At 44.4% G+C, this 21,565-nt stretch overlaps 1 protein-coding gene across 1 annotated transcript; it reads right to left on the reverse strand.

The window, feature by feature from the left end:
* Positions 1-938: 938 nt before the first annotated feature.
* On the reverse strand, positions 939-14,842 carry EREG (epiregulin). The gene is made up of 5 exons (XM_037896663.2): positions 14,560-14,842; positions 6,253-6,339; positions 5,595-5,718; positions 4,599-4,745; positions 939-2,836 (listed from the first exon to the last, which is right to left on the reverse strand). Exons 1-5 carry the CDS (start codon positions 14,606-14,608, stop codon positions 2,749-2,751), a joined length of 495 nt encoding a protein of 164 aa, XP_037752591.1. The 5' UTR covers positions 14,609-14,842; the 3' UTR covers positions 939-2,748.
* Between the last annotated feature and the right edge of the window lie 6,723 nt (positions 14,843-21,565).

Genomic DNA, 21,565 nt, shown 5'->3' on the forward strand with positions numbered 1-21,565 from the left:
TCAAGCCATGTTCTAGCACCATTCGTTCAGTACGGCCACGCCAATTCGCCACCATCCCAACAAATTGCACTCACAGTCTCTGTTAAGGATTTCAAGCTACCTGAAGCTACTGGTTAATAATGTAAAAGTCTGGCAAATTTTGGCCTAAATGGTTTGCAAAAGTGTCACTTGTATTCACCAGAAATTATGCATTAAAATTATTTTTTTTCTACTAACTCCAGTTACGTCCTGTGCCCGTACTGAGTTTTGTGAAAGAGAAAAAACGCAATTTCCTAGCACCCCTTCCATTCCTGCTTCGTTCCAGAGAAGAAAGGAAATTTGGAGGTGAGGTCCAGTCAGGGTAGGCAGTACAGTCATTGTCACCCCTGCTTTGAGTCCACCTGCCAGAGGAACACCAGGGCAGCAACACCAAAGAACAATGGGACTGAGTTTGTTTCCAGTAAGATTTCACTCCCACAAAGATGTCATTGGGTTGATGAAGCTACAGCTGAGCTTGATGAAGACTGTTGGGCCATCAGCTGCATCCCACAGCAGAGGGGAACAGAAGAAAGCAACATGCACACCCATTTCAAGTGGTCAGTGCGACCCTGTCAAGGCTGAATCACCACTCTGTCACTCCAAGTGCAGAAGGTGGGGGCCCACAAGGATTTTAAACATTAATACTGGCCTCTTCAGGCTTGTATTGCACTCCCAAGGTTACAGCTTCTCTCTGACCTTGGCTTGGTAAATGCTGCCACCACCCAACTGCAAAAAAACAAACACCCCTTGGACCCAGGAAGGAGCACTTGGGAATTCCTCCCTGTGGGGTACCCTCAAGCCCCTTCAGTCCCCGCCCCCCTTCGGGGAAGAGCGGAGAAAGAAAACAAAGGAAATTAGCTGTGGCTACCAGCTAATCAAACAACGTGCACAAACCTCTTAGGACACCAAAAATCCAATCCTGTTCTTAAAAAAGGTAAATTTTATTAACAACAAAAAAGGAAAACATTACATCTGGAACTTTTTGCTAGAATTTAAAAGAACAATTCCAAAAACCAAGCATCCAAAATAGCTTTCTTGGGGGTTCAGCTTAAAGGTTACAAGCAAATAAAAGCATCTGGGGTTAGCACAGAGGAGATCCACAAGCCAAAATAAAATATAAACCTGATTGTGTCTAACTAAATATTCCCTATCCCAAATAATTTCTTCTAGGTATGGAAGGTTCATACCTGGTTCAAGCCTTATACAGCATTGCTGCTCTGTCCCTGCAGCCCAGAGACCAGACAAAGGGAAAGTTTCTTTCCCTATTTTAAAAAGTTCTATCTTCCCATTGGCTCTTTTGGTCAGGTGCCCACTCCTTTTCTTTTACCTGGGTGCTTGTTAACCCTTTACAGGTAAAGCAAGCAGAGAACAGACCAAGAGGGATTTTACAGCTAACTGGCTTGCTGGGTGTCCATCAAAGGGAGATACTTCCCCCACCCCTCCACATGTATCACAGATCCGGTAGCAACATATCTTGCTTCAGCTTCTTCTCACCCATGGCCATTCAGCCACCAGCTGAGCCCTATCTGTACTGGCCGGGTGGAGGGGGCAGTGGGGAGACATGTCTGGTCACAGGAAGAGAAGAGCCAGCGGTAGCCTCCACATGTGGGATGTACAGAGAGGATGGGGGCGCATTCAGGGACAAATTGCCTTGCTGCATCAGCCACCTCTCCACACCTTTAACCTGTGTGGGTCAGACTTTCCAGTGCTCAACTGGAAGTTTTGGCTGTGCCTGCTAACTCTTTCTAGTGTGGACAAGGCCTATCCGGCAGCATGTATGAGGCTAACAGAACAGTTGCGTATCGGTCCCAAAATGCAAACTGAGTTGTTGTAAGGGAATGTGTGACTTAAATATTCTGAAGAAGAAGACAGTCCTCACTATAAAGGACTGTGATAATGATTGGTTGATTTACAATCTCCCCTAATTAAGGGGCAGCCAGTAGCCTGCCTAGAAAAGTAAGAGAACATCTTACACCTCCTTACTTTCCCACATGGGTGTCAAAATTGTGCCAGTAACAAGGCCTTCACTGAAAGATGAATATTAGACCTCAGTTTAGTTTTGATGAAAACCGCCCTGCATAGGTATGCAACATAACATGATGCAAATATATGACAATACACCCCCAACTACAAACTAGCAATCAACATCAGTCTGAATAGAGGAGCAACATTTCCCAGGGCCAGAGGTACTTTCCATGTTTTCAGGTCTGATTATCCATCAACTTCCCTGAAGTTGAGTGCATGGATCAGGTAAACTGCCTGCCATTGTTACACCACATTCATTCAACCCAATTTAGAAGACTTAATTTTAAGAAGCATAAGTACATTCATTATGTTCACATGAACAAATACAAAATTGTATTGTTTTTTTTTTTTTTTAAAAACAAAGTATTTTGGTAGGCCAGCTATTACTGGCAAAAAGCTTACATTTTTTATAAAAATATATATCTATGTATAATCCTACGTAGAGGTAGGATTTTTTTTTTAACTCCACATTGGATAGTATTAAATATTCAACATTAAAATAAAAAAATAAAAACATTAAAAATAAAGACATTCAAATATTTATACTAAAAAAAAAATCCATTTTTGACCTGTATATTGATTCTGATTAATACAAATTTAAATTGTTTTGTTTAGAACATATAAATATTAATAAAATAAGGTTAATATTAAATAGCTGTGAGCTGACAAATCCTTGGTCTGTGTGTGTGTTTCTCTCCCCCTTCACTAGGGAAGCAGCGCTGAGTTCTTCTCATGGACATCAACCTCCTTGTATTCTTGGTTGTTGGCTTGCGTCTCCTTCTTGTTTTGGTACCTGGAAATATTAAGATCAGAGAGGTTGTTAAAATGTTGCCTCCAGAGAAAAAGCAATGAAACGCATAACTGTGCCTGAAAGAAAAGGCCACTTAGCAGCTCTAACACTTATTCCACTTCTCCATAGAGGCTTCCATCCTACAAGGTGCCGAGCAAAAAAACTTCCCTGTTCAACAAAGTACAAAAACATTTTCTTAAATCCCATAAAGTGCTAGACTTCTGCTGGCTGGCTAGAGCTTATGTTCAACAACTGAACCAAGAAAATCACCAGCTAACCATTTCAACCATAGACCTGAATTAAACAGATACAACAAGCCTCCTGCATAGGTATTGACCTTTTGGGGGTTTGTTTCCTTTTTCTACGTTTTGTTAGGAGAGTGATGCCTCCATTTTAGTATTCTTACCCTTGGAATTTTTTTGAACTCCAGCAGATTGCTAGTAGTAATGAGAGGGTGGGCATACGTGCACACAAAGAACCCACAGAATTTAACTGCAAACAGCACCCAGAGACTAGGTAAAACACCCACAACAGCCCTACGTTAAATAATCTTGCTATTTGAAAGATCACATATTACACATTAGAAGTTGTGTATTTAATACTGAGAAATCACGTTATCCTCACCTACGCTATTCCTTTGAGTTGTAAAGTGCAACAAATTATGTTGTCTTGAGTTATGCTGGAACATTTCAGAGAACCCTTCTAGGGATAGAGAAAGATTTGCGGTCACCTAACCACCCAAAGTTTGGGGAGGCTGCCTAAACTAAAGCATCAGAGTGTAGTCTTCAACCCGGGGGTGCTGTGAACCTCCCTGTCTCAGCCATTCTGCAGTATATATAAAAATATCAATTGGCCTGGAGATGGATAATGTTGACTGCTGAACAAACATCCCATGATACCAAATGTATTAGATAGCTTATTAAAGAACAGTTGGTTTAATGGTTATGGTTGGACCAACCTGGTAACTAGATTAAGGTGATTATTTGTCATTAACCCCCTTTTATCCTTTTTGCTTAGTTATTTTTTGCTTAGTTCTTTTTGCTTAAGCATTTAGATTTTCTATATAATTGGAAACCTGTCTGGTTTGGCTGTTTCGTCACCAGGAGTCAGAACCTGAGTAGTCTGGAGTAGATAACTGAGTCAAGTATCAGAGGGGTAGCCGTGTTCGTCTGGATCTGTAAAAGCGGCAAAGAGGCCTGTGGCACCTGATAGACCAACAGCTGATGCTCCAATCCGTCTGTCAGCCTATAAGGTGCCACAGGACTCTGAGCCAACTCTGACTCATTTAGTGGTGGTTCCATAGAACTGCCCCATATCCTTACAGAGAAGGGTGAGCCCATGCTTCCTGCTGTCCGGATTGTTGGCATGGCCCCAGATGGTTTTCATTCTAGTTTCTCTCCATATTCAGTGGATAGAGCTGTGCCCTAGGAATGCGAGTCCCTTGTTTGAACTAGTGCTATTCAGGATGCCAACAATGTATCATACATTTTAGCAAAGACACAAAGTTTCATTTATGATCATGTAGCCAAAGCAAACATAATTCATCCACCCTTTTCAAAAGTAGTTAAGTCAATAAGCGCAGTGTAATAAGCATGCGCGGCATCCGAAAAAACTTAATGTAATCAAGAAGAAAAAAAAAAATCTCAATGTGACTTCTTTGTGAACTCCTCATCTGACATCTTCGTTAAAACCAAAGCTTTTCTCCCTTGCTGGAGAAGCTGAGTCATATTTTAAGAGCACACAGTAAAATAGGAGAGTGCCTTACCATTTGTATAAGTAGTATGTTGTAACCAAGATTGTAATGAGGAAAAATAGGATTAAAATAATGGTCAGTGCCAAATATTCTTTGCTTAGGTGCTGTTTGAGAAGTTCCGAATGCACACATCGGACCCCAGAGAAGCCTACATCACACCTGAAAAAACAAAGGAAGTCACTGTTATAGAAAAATACACCGTGTTGGTTTGAAACCCAATGTCAATATGGAAGACTATGGATGGGGAAGCTCCAGAAAATTTCCTGCAGAGAACAATCATGCAACGGCACATGCAAGACCAGATAACAGCTCCTTTCCATGTCTAATTTCTAGGATTGAATTGGGTTCTCAATAAACCCCATTGCTCTAGCATCTCTGGGAAGAGGGTAATGCCTTCATAAGATATCCAGGATCTTGGCCCTGCAGGGCCATGTGGAGGCAAAGCTCATAAAGAAACAATGGGCTGTTTGGCCCAAACCAGGCTTGGGAAGTCAGATGCTGTATGCAGAAGTTGTTCGGCACATTTTCCTCTCTTCCACTGGTGTAAATCCAGAGAATTACTCCTCATTTACACCAGCGTAAGTGACTTACGCATTGCTGCAATGATTGACCAATGACTAGTTTAAGATCTGTACTAATGGGCCATCCTATGTGACTTGCCATTATTTTGGTTTTTCCCTCTCCAGGTTCAGGCCCCGATTCAGCAAGATATTTAAGCATGTGCCTAAGTTTATGCACACGCATAGTCCAATTGACTGCAGTCAGTTCAAACCACTGAATTCAAGTCCCATTGAAATCAAGGGGATTACTCATATGCTTAAAGTTTGACAAGTGCTTAAATACCTCACTGCATCAGTGCCCTAAATTGCTTTTGATTTTCATGTGACAAGAGTCTGAAAGCAGGTGACAGGTGAGATCAAAGCCAGTTCATGCAATTGCGTGCAATTCACATATGCACTCGAACTCAGGAAGAAATGGCAAAATGGTATTCTACAAATTTCCTCTTACCTACAGTAATGTTCGTCTAAGTCCACAAGGTACATGCACTGCCCATGGAAGCAGTAGTCTTGCATTTCAGCCTTGCATCTGGTTATCCCAACTTGAGCCACCCGCGGGTTATTCTCCGTCTGAACTGGAAGTAGATTTGGTTAATGTTTTGTTAGTCTTTTTTGCAATAATTTTGCCTGCATTTCTTAACACTGCTCAGAGTTTATCTGTATCATTTGCATTTATTCTTATGAAACCTAGCCTAGGGCTGAAATTTTCAAAGCCAATTCCCATTATAATAAATAGGGTTTAGGCAGCCAAACCCTTGAGATGGGCTTTGAAAATCCCACCCCGATTGTTTTTTCTAGTGGGGATTCTGGATACAAGAGTAGCTATTTCAGTTGATACTGTACCACAGTGAATTGTTTTCTGAGGCATAATTATTTAACACTCTCGGTTTAATAAAAGGGAATAGAGACTCAGGGTTGGATCGGCTAGACGCTTAGTAACTTTTGGAACTCTTCTCAGCCCCAGCACCTTGCAGGCCCAAAAATATTAACTCACTTTGTTTTTAAAAGCGCTCAGCTCTCACTGAGAAAAATGGGGATTGCCAGACGCGGAAGACTTTTGCTGAACGGGCCATGTCTTTAAAGAGGCAGTGTTAAAATGTCGTACTTACTCAGCGCTGTTGTACAGTTTTCCATTTCATTTGGTTCACATAACGGGATCACTGTTGTACCAAAGACAGCTTGCAATAGATAAAAGCCTATGGGACAGACAAATAACAAAAATTCCTATTAATGGCACAAAGAAATAAAAGTGGTGTTGGAGGAATCTCTTCTAGTTATAGTATTTGGAGTACTAATCAGTTTGAGAGATTTTCTTTACTTATTTCTGGAGTTTAATCGTAATCTCAACATAAACCTACTAATATAGCCAGAGAACAAATACAGGTATGGTCCTTAGGATCAACCAATCCAAACACAAATACTAAAATGCAATAATCAATAATAAAACCACCATGTTGGAGGTCTATGGCCCCAATTCAGCAAAGTACATAGTGATAGGAACAGGGATTAATTTAAACCTGTGTTTAACTGCTAGGTTCAGTAGGGATGAATTTAAATATGTGCTTAAATGCTTTGTTGAATTGGGATTGTATGAATGAGAAGGGGAACAGGATTTGACCCATGTTCTGACTACAGCCTCAGTGGTATGAACCTCACGGACATGGGTCCTGACTATGTAAAAACACTTAAGCACATGCTTACCTTTAAGCACATGCTGAAATCCCATGGACTTCAATGGAACTTAAGCATGTGCTCAGACATTTTGCCGATTTGGGGCTATGGATCTCACACTGATCTAACTAAGTACCAAATGCCACACTGGGATGTACATACTCCATCGATGCAATAGGAACTTCTCACACAAAATTTGCACTCAAAATACGAGAAAGTTCACGTCTTCACTGCCATTTACCTTTTAAAGTTTTGGCTGATCTCCTAAATAAATTTGTTTTTAAATGCTAGGCTCCCATTCCCAGGGCTTGCCCAATTGAAGTTAATGGGGAGACTAATCTTGTTAGAACTCATAAATCAAGCAAGACCAAAATAGGTCAAGTACTGAGGAGGAGTTTTAAAAGGCAACCCCCCAGATGCTGCGGGAAGCATTGGTGACTCAGCAGATGGCACTCTTTCTGCTGAGTCAGCATTGAACCAACACCCTGCTCTGGGGTTTAGGGGACACCATCTGCTCAGATGATGCCTGTGTGAAAGCTGGTCACCAAGGGTTTGATTTTGTACCACACACATGGTTATCAGGCCTGAGATCACAAGCTAGATATTTGCTCATTCAAGTGGCTAGTTAGATACTTAACTGGCCATCTATGCACATAAATATCCCATTTGTGCATGCAATCACATGTAGGTGGGGATCATCAGTGTTGCCTAATGACAGGTTTCAGAGTAACAGCCGTGTTAGTCTGTATTCGCAAAAAGAAAAGGAGTACTTGTGGCACCTTAGAGACTAACCAGTTTATTTGAGCATAAGCTTTCGTGAGCTACAGCTCACTTCATCAGATGCATCACAAAAACTTATGCTCACGAAAGCTTATGCTCAAATAAACTGGTTAGTCTCTAAGGTGCCACAAGTACTCCTTTTCAGTGTTGCCTAAGGAAGTCAGGCACTCAGTCACCATTGAACATCAATGGGTATTAGGTTCCTAACTCCCTTCAGTGCCTTGGAAAATTCCAGCTGTATTTGCATGTGTATTGGTTTGTGAACCATTGAGAAATAGGAACAAGATCCCAGGAAAAGTGTGACTAGTCTCTGGCTCTGTAGTTTAAACTGGGTACATTTCCCTTCAGTTCACCTCCAGAAATCCACACAGTGCCGTATTGCTGACACAGAATGGCTGTTGCATTTGCATAGCAGAAGTGGCCACATGATAGCAATGAGGGGAAATCCTAGAGATACAGTTTGTAAAGCACCCTGGCGTCCTTCGAGTTAGAAGGTGCTGCCCCAGTATAGATTTCAGGTATTCCATCAATGGAATGTGCATCCCCGCACAGGTTTTGATACTAATCCTTACAAATATTCGGAAGTCCCATGATGAATAATCAATCTTTGCCCAAACTGGTCACGAAATCCGCTTTGCTAACACCTTTGCTGTGGTCACAAGCTAACCCGCTCATGAACTGTTTAATTGTCAGCCCCATTCCATTGCAGTCTGTAATTTCTGTCTTTGCCTTTGGGCTGCGAGCATCTTTCGACTTGTCAGGTCATGAGTGCCTAATGAAGGAAGTGTGCCTTCATAATTTCGCGATCATCCTTTTTATTAAACTTCCAGTTATTAGAAAGTTTCCTTATGTTTCAGCCACGTCAGTTCCAAAATGATTACGGACTTCCTGCTGCCACTCCATTTTATACTATTGCTAATAGGCTTCCCTTTTCTCCTTCATTTCAGTTAACAAGGCACTTCCAAGTGCTATGTATTTCACATGAACCATGGAGTCACGTCAATTCTGTCCCTCTTAAAATATATATTTGTCACTTTCTATTCTGAAACCCAACATTTTAATGAAACAATGAGACGATTACTCAGTTTACATCTTTATCTAGTATAGCTAGTGTAACGGGAAAAGTGGGCATAGATTCCTATTTTGCCGGGGGAAGCCATGGGAACAGTGTTATGTCACAGGAAAACAAACGGTTGTTTGTTTTTGTTTCTTTTAAAAAAAAAAAAAACACATTAAAAATATTCCAAATCAATGAAAATTAAATCCTGCCAGCATTACTCAGCCAGAACTCCCATTGCATGAGATGGGAGTGGGGAAGAGCTCCAGGTGGGCTTCCTTTACGAGGTGGGTTTTTCAAAGGCACTGAGTGTTGGCCATTGACTTCAATGGGACCATTTGACTGAGTGGAGCAGTGTTACCCCAACGCATAGTGTTTTGGGAAAAAAACAAAAAACCCCAAAACCTGACCTTTCAAATGAATTCACATTTAGAAACAAAGAGCCAGATCATCAGCTGGCGTCAATCAATGCTGCTGCATTTGTTACAGTAGAGCTATGTTTATTTACAGCAGCTGAGGACCTGGGCCAAAACACAGACCAAATCCTGAGCTCTTTTCCCAAGTAAATATCTCCCTGGACGGGAGGTTTACCTGTACAAGATCCTTGACTCACGATACTTGCCCCTGGTAGTTGGGTACTGATGCCGAGATTTTTAAGAGTGCTCAACGTTGGCCGAACTCTGCTCCCATTGAAATCAATGGTAGGGAGTGGGGTTTTCAAAAGCACCCCACTCACACTACTGTACCACAGGGGTAATGTTGAATGTATAAGTGTCAACTAACCCAACTCTCATCTCGCACCCACAAAAATTCTGTGAATTTAAGAGACCAGCTTCACCTGCTCTCCAGAGAATAGCACAAGCCAAATTCTGCCTTATAGGTTCACACAGACAATTCCCACTGAAGCCAATGGGGGCCGTGCATATGTACCAGAAAGCAGAATTTAACCCAAGAGGCTCTAGATCCTTTGTAGGCATTAGGCTCTGTTGGGTGAAAAAGAAAAAGAATAGGTATGATTCTGATCTCATTTACACGATTGTAAATCCAGAATGACTCTGCTAAAATTAAGAGATTTCTGATGGATTTACACTGGTGTAAATGAGATCAGAACCTGGCCTTACTAAAAACCCTAACTAAAGAGTTGGAAATCCCTGTATGTGCAAAAGCTGCAACTTCCTTTAGTCCTGAATGGTATACCAGGTGTCTCCTATCAACACTTCCCTTCAATGTGGCCCAGTATTGTCCATCCTGAGACAGTGAACACATGCATATTTAAGCAACAGAAAGAGACAAAATAAGCCAGCAATGTCAGAGCCCAGACTAAAACATGTCACTTGCTGCCTATGCAGAATAGCTGATGGGCTCCTTTGTTAGGTGATTGCAGATAGGTGGGGGAGAGAAGTTCATTACAAAAGCACAACATGGCAAGTACATTTTCAGATACACCTTTGTATCTTCTGGCATTAGGACAAAATTCTCCTCTCCAATCTGCACAGGGGATCTTTGTTGCACATTCTGGCCTTTTTCCATACACGCAATTCCCAATGACGTCAATGGGAGTGCAAAGGCGATCCGGGTGGTGGATAAGGGATCTGCATTGTAGATCGAAGCGGAGAGCCTTTCCCATAATGACTACCTGCAGGTGGCTGTTAATTTCACAACACGCATGTGTCTATTGCTGCTATGGTGAGTGTCGAATGAGGATTCTGGGAAAGGTGGGGTCCTGTTTGTATTAATACCACTACCTTGATCAGTAAGCAAATACTGTTATCTTGTACTGCAGAGTGTAGCAAGATGGTGGGTATTACTGATTCACTGGAATGTTACTTTTACATTTATTGCTGCATGGCTGGAATGTAAATGGAATGCTTTTTCCTGCTTTACCAAAGGTTAGCATTGTCATACTTGCAGGCTGCCTTACTGGAATCTTAATGCTGTTGACCAAGTGTGGGGTGAAGAGAATCAGACCAAGGGTGGTATACCAGGGATTTTCCATAACAGAGTGCAATATGCAACAGCTACCAAGAGTGGTCAGTAGGGTCTTAGGTAAAAGTAATTCTAATATGTTCCCATTACAATGGAGCTGATTCTCAGTTATCTATGTCACATCCTTCCAGCAAATTTAAACCCATTTTAAGGCAATACAGCCCAATCTTTTTATTTTTGAAATAGTTTCTCAGATGTCATTTTGTCACTTTCAGGTTTTACTTGTCATCAGCAATATATGAATTTAACATGAAGGAACATTCCTGACCATGGTTAGCAAGGTCACACGCCCCACATTTCAATACAGTACAAGAGAGAAAGCTATTCACACATAAATAACTGTGTGCAAGTGACTTAGCTGTGCAAGTTCCAAATGTACATCTGTAAATCAGGTAGTTGTGTGGGCACGTCTAGTATTTGGGTGCATAAGTTAGGCTGGCACAAATGAGTGTGTTTTACCACTAAGTTCTGGGCCATGCTGTGTAGCAGTTTGTTCATGGAAGGCATAATTCAACTAATCGCTTCATTTCGTTTGGGACTTGATCTTACACCCATTGAAGTCAATGACAAAACTGCCTTTGACGTCAAAAGGGGGCAGGATTGGGCCCATTAAAAGTAACGGTGTATTTTATAATGTCCACACTTAGGATGTGCTGTCTGAATTCCTCCCTGTGCACCTCTGGGAAAGCGTCTTTGGAAAAAGTTCCCACTGTCATCAGTGGAACGTGTTAATATATATGTTAATTAGCACATTTGCATATCATTACATTTGGATGTAGGTTAGTGGTGGAGATGAGCTAATCTTTTAATTCAGTGCAATTTGGTGCATCTTTAAGTGGGGATTACGGACAATCAAATTGAGGGTATTATTACCGTGACGCTGGCAGATCAAGTGCCAGCTCATCCCAATGCCACTCAGCCTCACTGATCGCTTACAAACGCATAGTTGTCTGGCTCGTCTCTGAGTTAGTATTGTTAAAATAGATATTAGAGTTATAAGAATGTGCTTAAACTTTATGGAATGCTTGTAGGATGCTGCATGTTATATCTGTATCCCATGTTATAAGGGAATGTTTAAGTGTTTGTTCTGTAACTATAAACACATTTGCCAAGACTGTAAAACCACAGAGAAGCATTACCAAATGTGAAATAACCCCTCTTGGTTATCTCCTTCCCAACAAAAAAAGGCCTATAGACACTATGGACTGTGGAACATCAGTAGACAAAAGACTTTGTTGATTGCTTCCCCACATCTCTGAAGAGGGTAGTGCACAAGCCCCCATCCCATCACAACTTGAATGCCAGGGAAGGGGGGGAAAAATCCCTGTTAAGAAGGAATTAGTATCCCAATGCTGCTTGAAGTCTGAGAGGTGAAGATTTCTAAGCATAAGCAAGGGGTCCCTAGCTGTTTAGCTTGGGTTAGCCCTAAAGGACATATAAACCTTCCATGTTATAGCAGCTACTATCATCATCTCTCAGCCAGCGTCACGGTGATAATGCCCTCAATTTGATTGTTTAGCTGCTTTAACCTTATAAATAACATTTCTTTTTCCTAGTTAATACATCTTTTACAGGACTGGCTAAAAGTGTTGCAGGCAAAAATAAGCCTTTATCGCAGGGCTGCCCAAATCCATGCTAATGATTCCTTTCCAGGTTTACCTTCCTGAACACAAGTTCACCTTTACACTAGTGCTCTAAATCAGCTGAGAAATTGTTCAAGACGTTTAAAGATTCTGGACCACAACTCCTTAGATCACAAAGGGCCAGACTATCAGACCCATACGCTCATCCAGGTAGTAGCGCCTTACTTCTACAAGCGGCATCAAGGACTGACTGGGACAACCTCTGGGGGGAAGGAGCTCTTCAGTATGAATAAGAGGATCACACTGTGGCCCACAGTAATGTCTCTAAATCGTTTTATAAGATTCGGTCATGAAATAGACGAAGGTTTAAGGGTGGCGGCCGGAAAGACACATCCCCTCCAAAACTAGGAACGTGGAGTAGATTTCAGGAGGCACATTCTTCTTCCATAGGCCAGAGTGAAGGAATCTGGCTTTTACTGAGGAGCACCTTACTTCCACTGAAGCCAATGGGTCCATTTGTAGAGTAGTGCACTATTCAGCTCGGTTTAATGTGGCATATCACAATCTGGCCCTCTGTGAGTAAGGGTGGTCAAATCTAGCCTTTTTACTAGGAGCTTTTACGCATGCCAAAAGAGACATCGGTTCACAGACATTTGCACAACACATTTCAATGTCATCCTTGTGCTGGAAACAGTCCATGCCCAGATTACAAAGGCCCATGGCTTATTTGTAACGTGTTGGCAAATAAAATGGTGGTATAATAGCTGGAATGTAAAGTGGCATGGAAGTAAATGTGGAAAACAGAAACTGATGAGCTCATGCTGAAATAGGCTTGGCAGATGATGAAACAGCCGCTCTGTAATTAAGCATCTTTGCGAAGGCTCAAAAGCACTAGGTGTATGGTAACAATGTAATTCTGTTATTTAATGTCTCAATTAACAACCCATTGTAGACATTAAAATAGACTTTGGAATTACAGAGCAATGAATGGCGTTTTCAAACACTTTGGGCCCAACTCTGCCCTCAGATACCTGGGCACAACTCCCACTGGGCCTGATTCTGATCTTCCTTGCACCAAAGCGAAGTCATGCTCTTAGTTGGTCAGTTTGCAGCAATAAGCATGGGTCACCACTACCACTGCCCAGCAAAGGTGCAGTACAAGCATTTGTTATTGCTCCATCAACGTGGGTCCTAGCTCTACAGATGCACAGGTTAGGCGCCCATGGCTTTGCCAAACTTTCAGACATACACTGAATTTATTACTGAACTGCACTGAAAAGGTGAAGAACCTAGACAACAGGGGAAACTGGTCACCATTTTATGAGAAGAAGGCAGGCCCTTACCCTTCAGTCTGTCCTGGGAAAACCTCCCATTGAGGTCACTGAGAGTTAAAGACTGCAGGACCTTCTCTGAATGGGATGATGATTACCATATATAGAGGGTGGGATCCCACAGTCCTTACAGATGCAAAGCTCTCATTGAGGTCAATGGGAGTTTTGTCTTCATGAGACTGCAAGGATGGTCCTGAGATTTTAAGAGCCCAGCTTGCTGCTCAGATCCCAAGAAATAGAGAGATGAGGTGGGTGGAGAAACATCTTTTAGTGGACCAACTTCTGCTGATGAGAGAGAGAAGCTTTGGAGTCCAAGTTGGTCCAATAGAAGATATTTCCCCAGGAACTGCCTCTCTCTAATATCCTGGGACCAACAGGGCTACAGCTACCCTGCATACAAGAAATAACAGAACACAAAATTGTTTTTTTTTTCCCTTAAGGGATTAATATTTTCTAAAACCATGAGGCAGTTGAAAGCAAGGGAGACCCTGTGGACACCTACAAGAGCCAGATTGGATACCCTCACCTGCCACCTTACTACCCAAGCAATGCCATTGCTTTCCTTGGGGCCAGTCTCAGCTACTGATCAGTGCGGAGGACACCTGGCCCTAAACTTCCTAAAAAGCCTGGCCAGAAACCAATGAGGCCGGCGAGCCCTTCAGCGACAACAGCCCTCTGCGATTTCACCAGAGGGCTCCATTCAAAGCAGCCCCGCAGGCTCAGGCCGCCCGAGCCGACAGGACCGTCCCTGCTGCCTGCCCCGGCGATGGTGGAAGGACATGCAGAGACTCGCCGCCTCCCTTCCGGCCTCCCGTGCGCCGCGGCTGGAGGGAGCCCAGCTCCGGTTGCCCGCTCCCACGAGTGGCAGCGGGGCACGCACGGCAGGCGGGCAGGGCATGGGCAGCGGGCCACGCCAGAGCCTGCCCCGAGCCCCCCCCCCCCCGGCTGCCCCGGGCCCCCGGCACCCGCCGCGGAGCGCTCAGGAGAGCCCCAAAGGGCGCCGCTTACCGAGGCAAAGCAGCGCGCTCCGCATCCTCGGGCAGCCACCAGCGTCCATCCCGCACCGCTCCGGATCCCGGGGGAGACGCGGCGCTGGAGCTTCAGGGCAGCGGGCGGCTCCGGCGTCGGCCACAGGCTGGTTGCAGCCCCGGCCGCCGCCGCCTCGCCCTTTATACCCTGCCCGGGAGGAGGCGGAAGCCGCGGCTCGGGTTCCCAGGTGACGAAATCCCGGGGCCAGCCGCGGAGGCTGGGGCCGGCCGCCCTGTCCCGGCGCCCCGGGGAGGATTGCTTCAGCGAGCCGGCTGTGCAGCCGCCGGCCGGCCGGGGAATCCCTCCTCCGCCCCCGGCTTCCCTCGCACGCCGCCGGGCCGGGTCACCGGGCGGGCCCCTCGGCTCCTCCCAGCCCAGGCAGCGCAGCGCCCCGGGGCGCCGGGACCCCCCGCGCGGCGGGAGGGAGAGACCCTGTCCCCGGCCTAGCTCCAGGCGGCAGGGGCGCCGAGCCGGGGCCAGAGGACCAGAGAACCAGGCACCTGCGGCAGGGCAGGAAGGAAACGAAAGCTTCCAAGGGCTGGAAATCAGTGGGCCAAATTCTGCTCTCAGTTACCCCGGGGTAGATCTGGAGTAGCTCCCGCGGCAAGCAATGCACTTCTTCCGGATTTACACGGTGGGAAATGAGAGCGGTCCACAGGTGGGGTGGCTGCAATTCTCCTCATAGGATGATAGACGATCAGGCTTGGAAGGGATCTAGTCCAACCCCCTACTCAAAGCAGGACCAATCCCCAATTTTTGCCCAGATCGCTAAATGGCCCCCTCAAGGATTGAACTCACAAGCCTAGATTTAGCAGGCCAATGCTCAAACCACTGAGCTATCCCTCCCCCCAAGGCCTCTGCCCTTCTGGAGACGCTCCAGGGGCTTCCATGAAGTTGCTCTCACTTTATACCAGTGTCCCTCAGGGTAGGAACGGACTCCGTGTGTCTTTGGTCTCTGCAAGAATCAATACAGTCAGTGCTTGATTTGTGCCAGAGCGGAGCCCTGGCACCTCCGGGCTTGGCAGTTCAGAGTCCCAGCACCTCTGGGGCTGCATCCCTTATGAATGTAAAAATATTACTTGAGCCCCGGCCCCTAATTGCTTGAGCCTGGGCACCTCTTTCATTGTAAAGTAGAGCACTGAATACAGCGGAAACGCTGGATCTGCCGTTGCTTATTCTACTCCAGCAGTGACCTATACCTGGTGCTGGAGAGAGGAGCCCAAACCTCCCACCATGCACCTCACCCCTTGCACAGCACTGTACTGGGGTGGCGGACAAGGAATGTCTTCTGAGGCCCTGAAGCCTGTGGTTTCATGGTCCTTATTTTTAGCAAGCGTTATTTTAAATGTTATTATTGGTCATAATATTAGCCAGCCAGTTAAAGAATTCCAGCCCCAGCACTTGACTGCGACTTCCTGCAGCGGTAAATGCCAGTGGTTGACTGAACACTGCCTGGAGGGTTTCCTTTTATTTGTTCTAAATTTACCTACCGTGAATTTAGTGGGATGAGACCCCATTCTAGCAGGAAGGACCAATGGCTGATCCTCGTCTGTATCCGCCATGTGTAGGAGGAGCTGTTTGGCTGTTCTGTTGCCCAGAGCACTCTTTGAATGGCTTTGAAAAGAATGAATGTTCCTTGCTGGATTGGCAGCTGTTTTATCTAATCTCTGGTCTATCTACATTTCTCATGTTCCCACCAGGGCAGTACACCATCTGGCTGCCATGGAATCAGCTCGGGAGTCTGAAATGCTCCATTAAATTACAGCCCGGGCAAGAGGAATGCCAGGTACCCCACCCTTGTGCCTAACCGTGACCCGGAGGGCTGCTGTCTCCAGGTCTGAGGGTAGTTCAGCCTCCGGCCCTGTACACAGCCTGCCAGCAAGGGTGATCGTTAGTATCGATACGGGCTGTGGTTTTTGTGGTGGGAACACCAGTCCACTAAGTACCCCTGAGACCTCCAATTCATTTCATGTAGACCCAGGGCCGGATTAACCTTTCGTTAAAAACATATTTGTGGGCCGCCATGGGGGCAGTGGAGCACGGTGCGGTGTTGGTCCCCAGAGCGAGGGGCCGGCCAGGGGCATGACATGGTCCGCCCAGCCCAGTGCAAGGGCACTGTTTACAAACTGGCAGTTGCCAGACGCCCAATTGTCCATGCTGCACCACACGGTGCCCTGCACAACCCCACCCCTGCCCAGCGCCCCCCTGCCCACAGCCCCACCACAACTGCCCAGCACCCCACACAGAACCCCCACTGCCTAGTGCCCCAACACACAGAGATCTTCCTCACCCCCTCACAGCCCAGTAGCCCCACCCCCCCAGACCCTCAAGAGACCCACTCCCCCACGCCCTGCCTCCCCACTGCACACACCGGCCCTGCTGGGGGGCGACTGTGTCTGCCGGGCTGAGCCGCCAGTGCAGCCAGGGCTGGTCCCGGGCCGGGGAATCGCTCTGGCCCCTTGGGAGTGGCAAGATCAGCCAGGGTCCCTCAGGCCCCACTTGACTGGAGGGGCCCAGCCAAGGCCCCCTCCCCACCTGTTCTCCCCACAATTGGCTGAGACTGGCCAGGCTTCTGCACCAGTCCCAGGTGGCTCAGCTCCAGGGAGACAGGTGGGGCCCCACAGGTGGTGGGAAGCAGAGGCTGCCCGGAGCTGGAGGGCCGGCCAGGGGGCAGAGATAAGCCGTCGGCTTGCTGGGAGGAGCAAGTGGTGGGCGGGATGGGAGCGGTCTCGGGGCACAGTGCAAGCAGAGCAGGCCAGGGCCCTTCTGAGCATGGGCCCGGCTTATGGTGCCACTGGTAGCCATTGTAAACCAGGCCCTGTGTATACCACTGAAGAGCCATCAGATGTTAGCAATTCATGATCGCTACTGAACTGGGCTGGATTTGACCAGTAACTCAGTAAAAGGCTGTGTATTCTGTTACCATTTTTTTTTATTATCTAAATCAGCATAGGCGTCATTCTCCTCTCACACGGGTGCAAAGTTTTTGTCTGTTTAAGGTAGCAGAACCATTTTGCTTTGCTTTGTGGTTTTCACCTTAAGAACATAGGAGATGCCGCTATTCTCTTAATCCAGAACATCTGATGTACCTCCCTCAATGTGTGAAAGAATTTGAGCAGTGACAATGCAGTGAAATTTAATAGCAGATTAATTCAAAAATCTGTGGATAGATTTCTCCATTTTTGAAGGGCTTGTTTACACAGAGAAATTGACCAGAATAGCTATTTTGGGATAAGCTATTCCGCAATAACTATTCAGGAATGAGTCCCTCTTTGGACACTTACTCCAGAATAAGGGCACCCACACAGGGAGTTATTCTAGAATAGCTATAGCACTGGAAATTAACTCCCAGCCTTACTGCAGAATAACTCCCCTGTGTAGACAAGCCCCAAGGAAGTATAAGAATGCTAACATTAGGCAAAAGCAGTAGGTTACTATGTGCTTTGATATCACAGACTGTTCCTCAAAGTTGTGCAAGGATTAGGGAAAGCAGTATGATAAAGTAAGTCTCCTGGTTGGACAGAGCGCTGACAGATAGATGCTTTGCATACTAACAGGACATTCTACAGAATGATGATGTCTCCGTGTGATTCCCCTCCCATTCCCCCAGCATTAGGGTCATCGCTTATCCCAGTAAGATCAAACTTCTGCATTGATGTCAATAGATGGGAGCTTTTCTGATCCCACAGCATTGTTTCTCCTTTACGAGGGTTGATCCCCTTTAGTAAGTGTTTTATTGCATGCTTCTGCAAGCATCACTGTGATTAAAAGAAAGAGAGCTCCAACAGTTTCTGTACTATTTGTTCATATGGGGATTTTTGAAGCTGCCTGAGAAGCAGTATCACCACGGCACTTCCACTGACTTATGACCTTATAATTAATTTCTCTCTTACACTCTCATATGATTTATGAGTGCTCGGAGAGCGTTTAATTACAGGCCTGGATTGGTACCCAGATACCATTTAAAGCTGACATGATCGCGGCAATTCATTGGAATTTCCTCTTTCCAATGTTTAAGGAAAACAATTATCATCATATAAACATCTTTGTTTCGTGTTCTTGTAATCTTCTTCGTCTTGTGGCGTATAATTTCTCATCGCTCATCTGAGCTGGTACACTGTATTCTCTACAAATGTTACTTTGAGAAATGGCGTTTGCCTCTTTGAACATCCTATAAAACAGTCTTCTACAAATGGTAAATTTCAGTGCTTCAGTTCACGTAGATGTGTAATTTTAAGAGCCAGCTTGTGCCACCCTTGCTCACAGTGAGTAGTAGACTCCTGGGTAGACTCACTAAAATCACAGAGATTGCGTATGTAGTAAAGTACTGTTCAATACGAGTGGGATAGCACAACTGGGCTCTGAGCGTATATATTTCAGCCACTGGGTGAGATCTGAATCTAGCGTAAATTGGCACAGCGCCATGGAAGTCAATAGTGGGGCTACACCAGTTTGCACCAGCTGAACATTTGGCTCTTGCATTCTACAGTTTAGGGTAGGAATTTTCCCCCTTTTATGATGCCTATGGACTAGGTCAATTATCACACAGTGTTTACAAAATATGCAAATAATTTGTACAACAGACTTACTACGGCTTATTTTCCCTTCCTTCCCATTTCAAGCAGGATGTATAACATGGTTTATGATTACCCCGAAATTACTAGTGCAGGGTGCATAACATGGTTTATGATTACCGCGAAATTACTAGCGCAGGGTGCTTGCAGTAACCGAAAATTGAATTACTCACTAACTGCCCACCATTGAAGAAAACCCATGTTCAAAAGTATATTGGCCCAATTCAGATCAGCTGTGTTTGATCACATTTGTACGTGATTCTATCCTTGAGCACTCTGCTGCAGTTACACATTTTTATTGTGGCTGTCAAAATTAATCGCGATTAGTCACGCTGTTAAACAACAATAGAATACCATTTACTGTAAATATTTTTGGATGTTTACTACATTTTCAAGGATATTAGTTTCAATTACAACACTGAATACAAAGTATACAGTGCTCACTTTCTATTTATTTTTTATTACAAATATTTGCACTGTAAAAAACAAAATGTGTTTTTCAATTCACCTCATACAAGTACTGCAGTGCAATCTCTTTATCAGGAAAGTTGAACTTACAAACGTAGAATTATGTAAAAAAACTGCATTCAAAAATAAAACAATGTACAATTTTAGAGCCTACAAGTCCACTCGGTCCTACTTCTTGGTCAGCCAATCGCTAAGACAAACAAGGTTTGTTACAATTTGCAGGAGATAATGCTGCCTGCTTCTTGTTCACAATGTCACCTGAAAGTGAGAACAGGCATTCGCAGGGCACTGTTGTAGTTGGTGTCGCAAGATATTTACATGCCAGATGTGCTAAAGATTCATATGTCCCTTGATGCTTCAACCACCATTCCAGAGGACGTGCGTCCATGCTGATGATGGGTTCTGCTCGATAACGATCCAAAGCGGTGCGGACCGACGCATGTTCATTTTCATCATCATGAGTCACTACTGCAGAAGGTTGATTTTCTTTTTTGGTAGTTTGGGTTCTCTAGTTTCTGCATCAGAGTGTTGCTCTTTTAAGACTTCTAAAATCAAGCTCCACACCTCATCCCTCTCAGATTTTGGAAGGCACTTCAGATTCTTAAACCTTGGGTCCAGTGCTGTAGCTATTTTTAGAAATCTCACATCCATACCTTCTTTGTGTTTTGTCAAATCTTCTGTGAAAGTGTTCTTAAAACGAACATGTGCTGGGTCTCAGAGTAGGAGCCGTGTTAGTCTGTATCTGCAAAAAGAACAGGAGGACTTGTGGCACCTTAGAGACTAACAAATTTATTTGAGCATAAGCTTTTGTGGGCTACAGCCCACTTCATCGGATGCATAGAATGGAACATATAGTAAGAAGATATATATATATATATACACATACATATAGAGAACATGAGAAGGTGGAGTAAGAGGCTAATTCATTAAGATGAGCTATTATCAGCAGGAGAAAAAAACTTTTGGAGTGATAATCAAGATGGCCCATTTAGACAGTTGACATGAAGGCGTGAGGATACTTAACAAGGGGCAATAGATTCAATATGTGCTGGGTCATCATCCGAGACTATGATAACATGAAGTATATGCAGACTGCGGGTAAAATAGAGCAGGAGACATACAATTCTCCCCCCCAGGAGTACAGTCACAAAGTTAATTTTTAATTTAATTTAATTTTTTTTAATGAGCATCATCAGCATGGAAGCATGTCCTCTGGAATGGTGGCAGAAGCATGAAGGGGCATACGAATGTTTAGCATATCTGGCACGTAAACACCTTGCAACGCCAGCCACAAAAGTGCCGTGCGAACACCTGGTGACATTGTAAATAAGAAGCAGGCAGCAGTATCTCCCGTTAATGTAAACAAACTTGTCTGTCTTAGCGATTGGCAGAATAAGTAGGAGGACTGAGTGGACGTGTAGGTTCTAAAGTTTTACACTGTTTTGGTTTTGAGTGCAGTTATGTAACCAAAAAAAATCTGCCCTTGTAAGTTACACTTTCACGATAAAGAGATTGCACTTCAGTACTTGTGTGAGGTGAATTGCAAAATACTATTTCTTTTGTTTATCATTTTTACAGTGCAAATATTTGTGATAAATAATAATATAAAGTGAGCGCTGTGCACTTTGTATTCTGTAATTGAAATCAATATTGAAAATGTAGAAAAGCACCCACAAATATTTAATAAATTTCAGTTGGTATTCTATTGTTATAAGTGCGATTCATCGTGACTAATTTTTTTAATTGCAATTCATTTTTTTGAGTTAATCGTGTGAGTTAACTGTGATTACTTGACAACCCTAATTTTTATCTTTGGTCACTGTGTCTTTCAGACAGCTCGACAGACAGCCTATCCATGAAAAATCCAAAGGTATGGACCAGCCTTCAGACAGGGTTTGTTTTATTGGTTTATTTATCATTGATGTCATAGAGGATTTGGAGAT

The sequence above is a fragment of the Chelonia mydas genome, chromosome 4 (genome assembly GCF_015237465.2).
Source record: "Chelonia mydas isolate rCheMyd1 chromosome 4, rCheMyd1.pri.v2, whole genome shotgun sequence".
In the NCBI taxonomy this organism is placed as follows: domain Eukaryota; kingdom Metazoa; phylum Chordata; order Testudines; family Cheloniidae; genus Chelonia; species Chelonia mydas.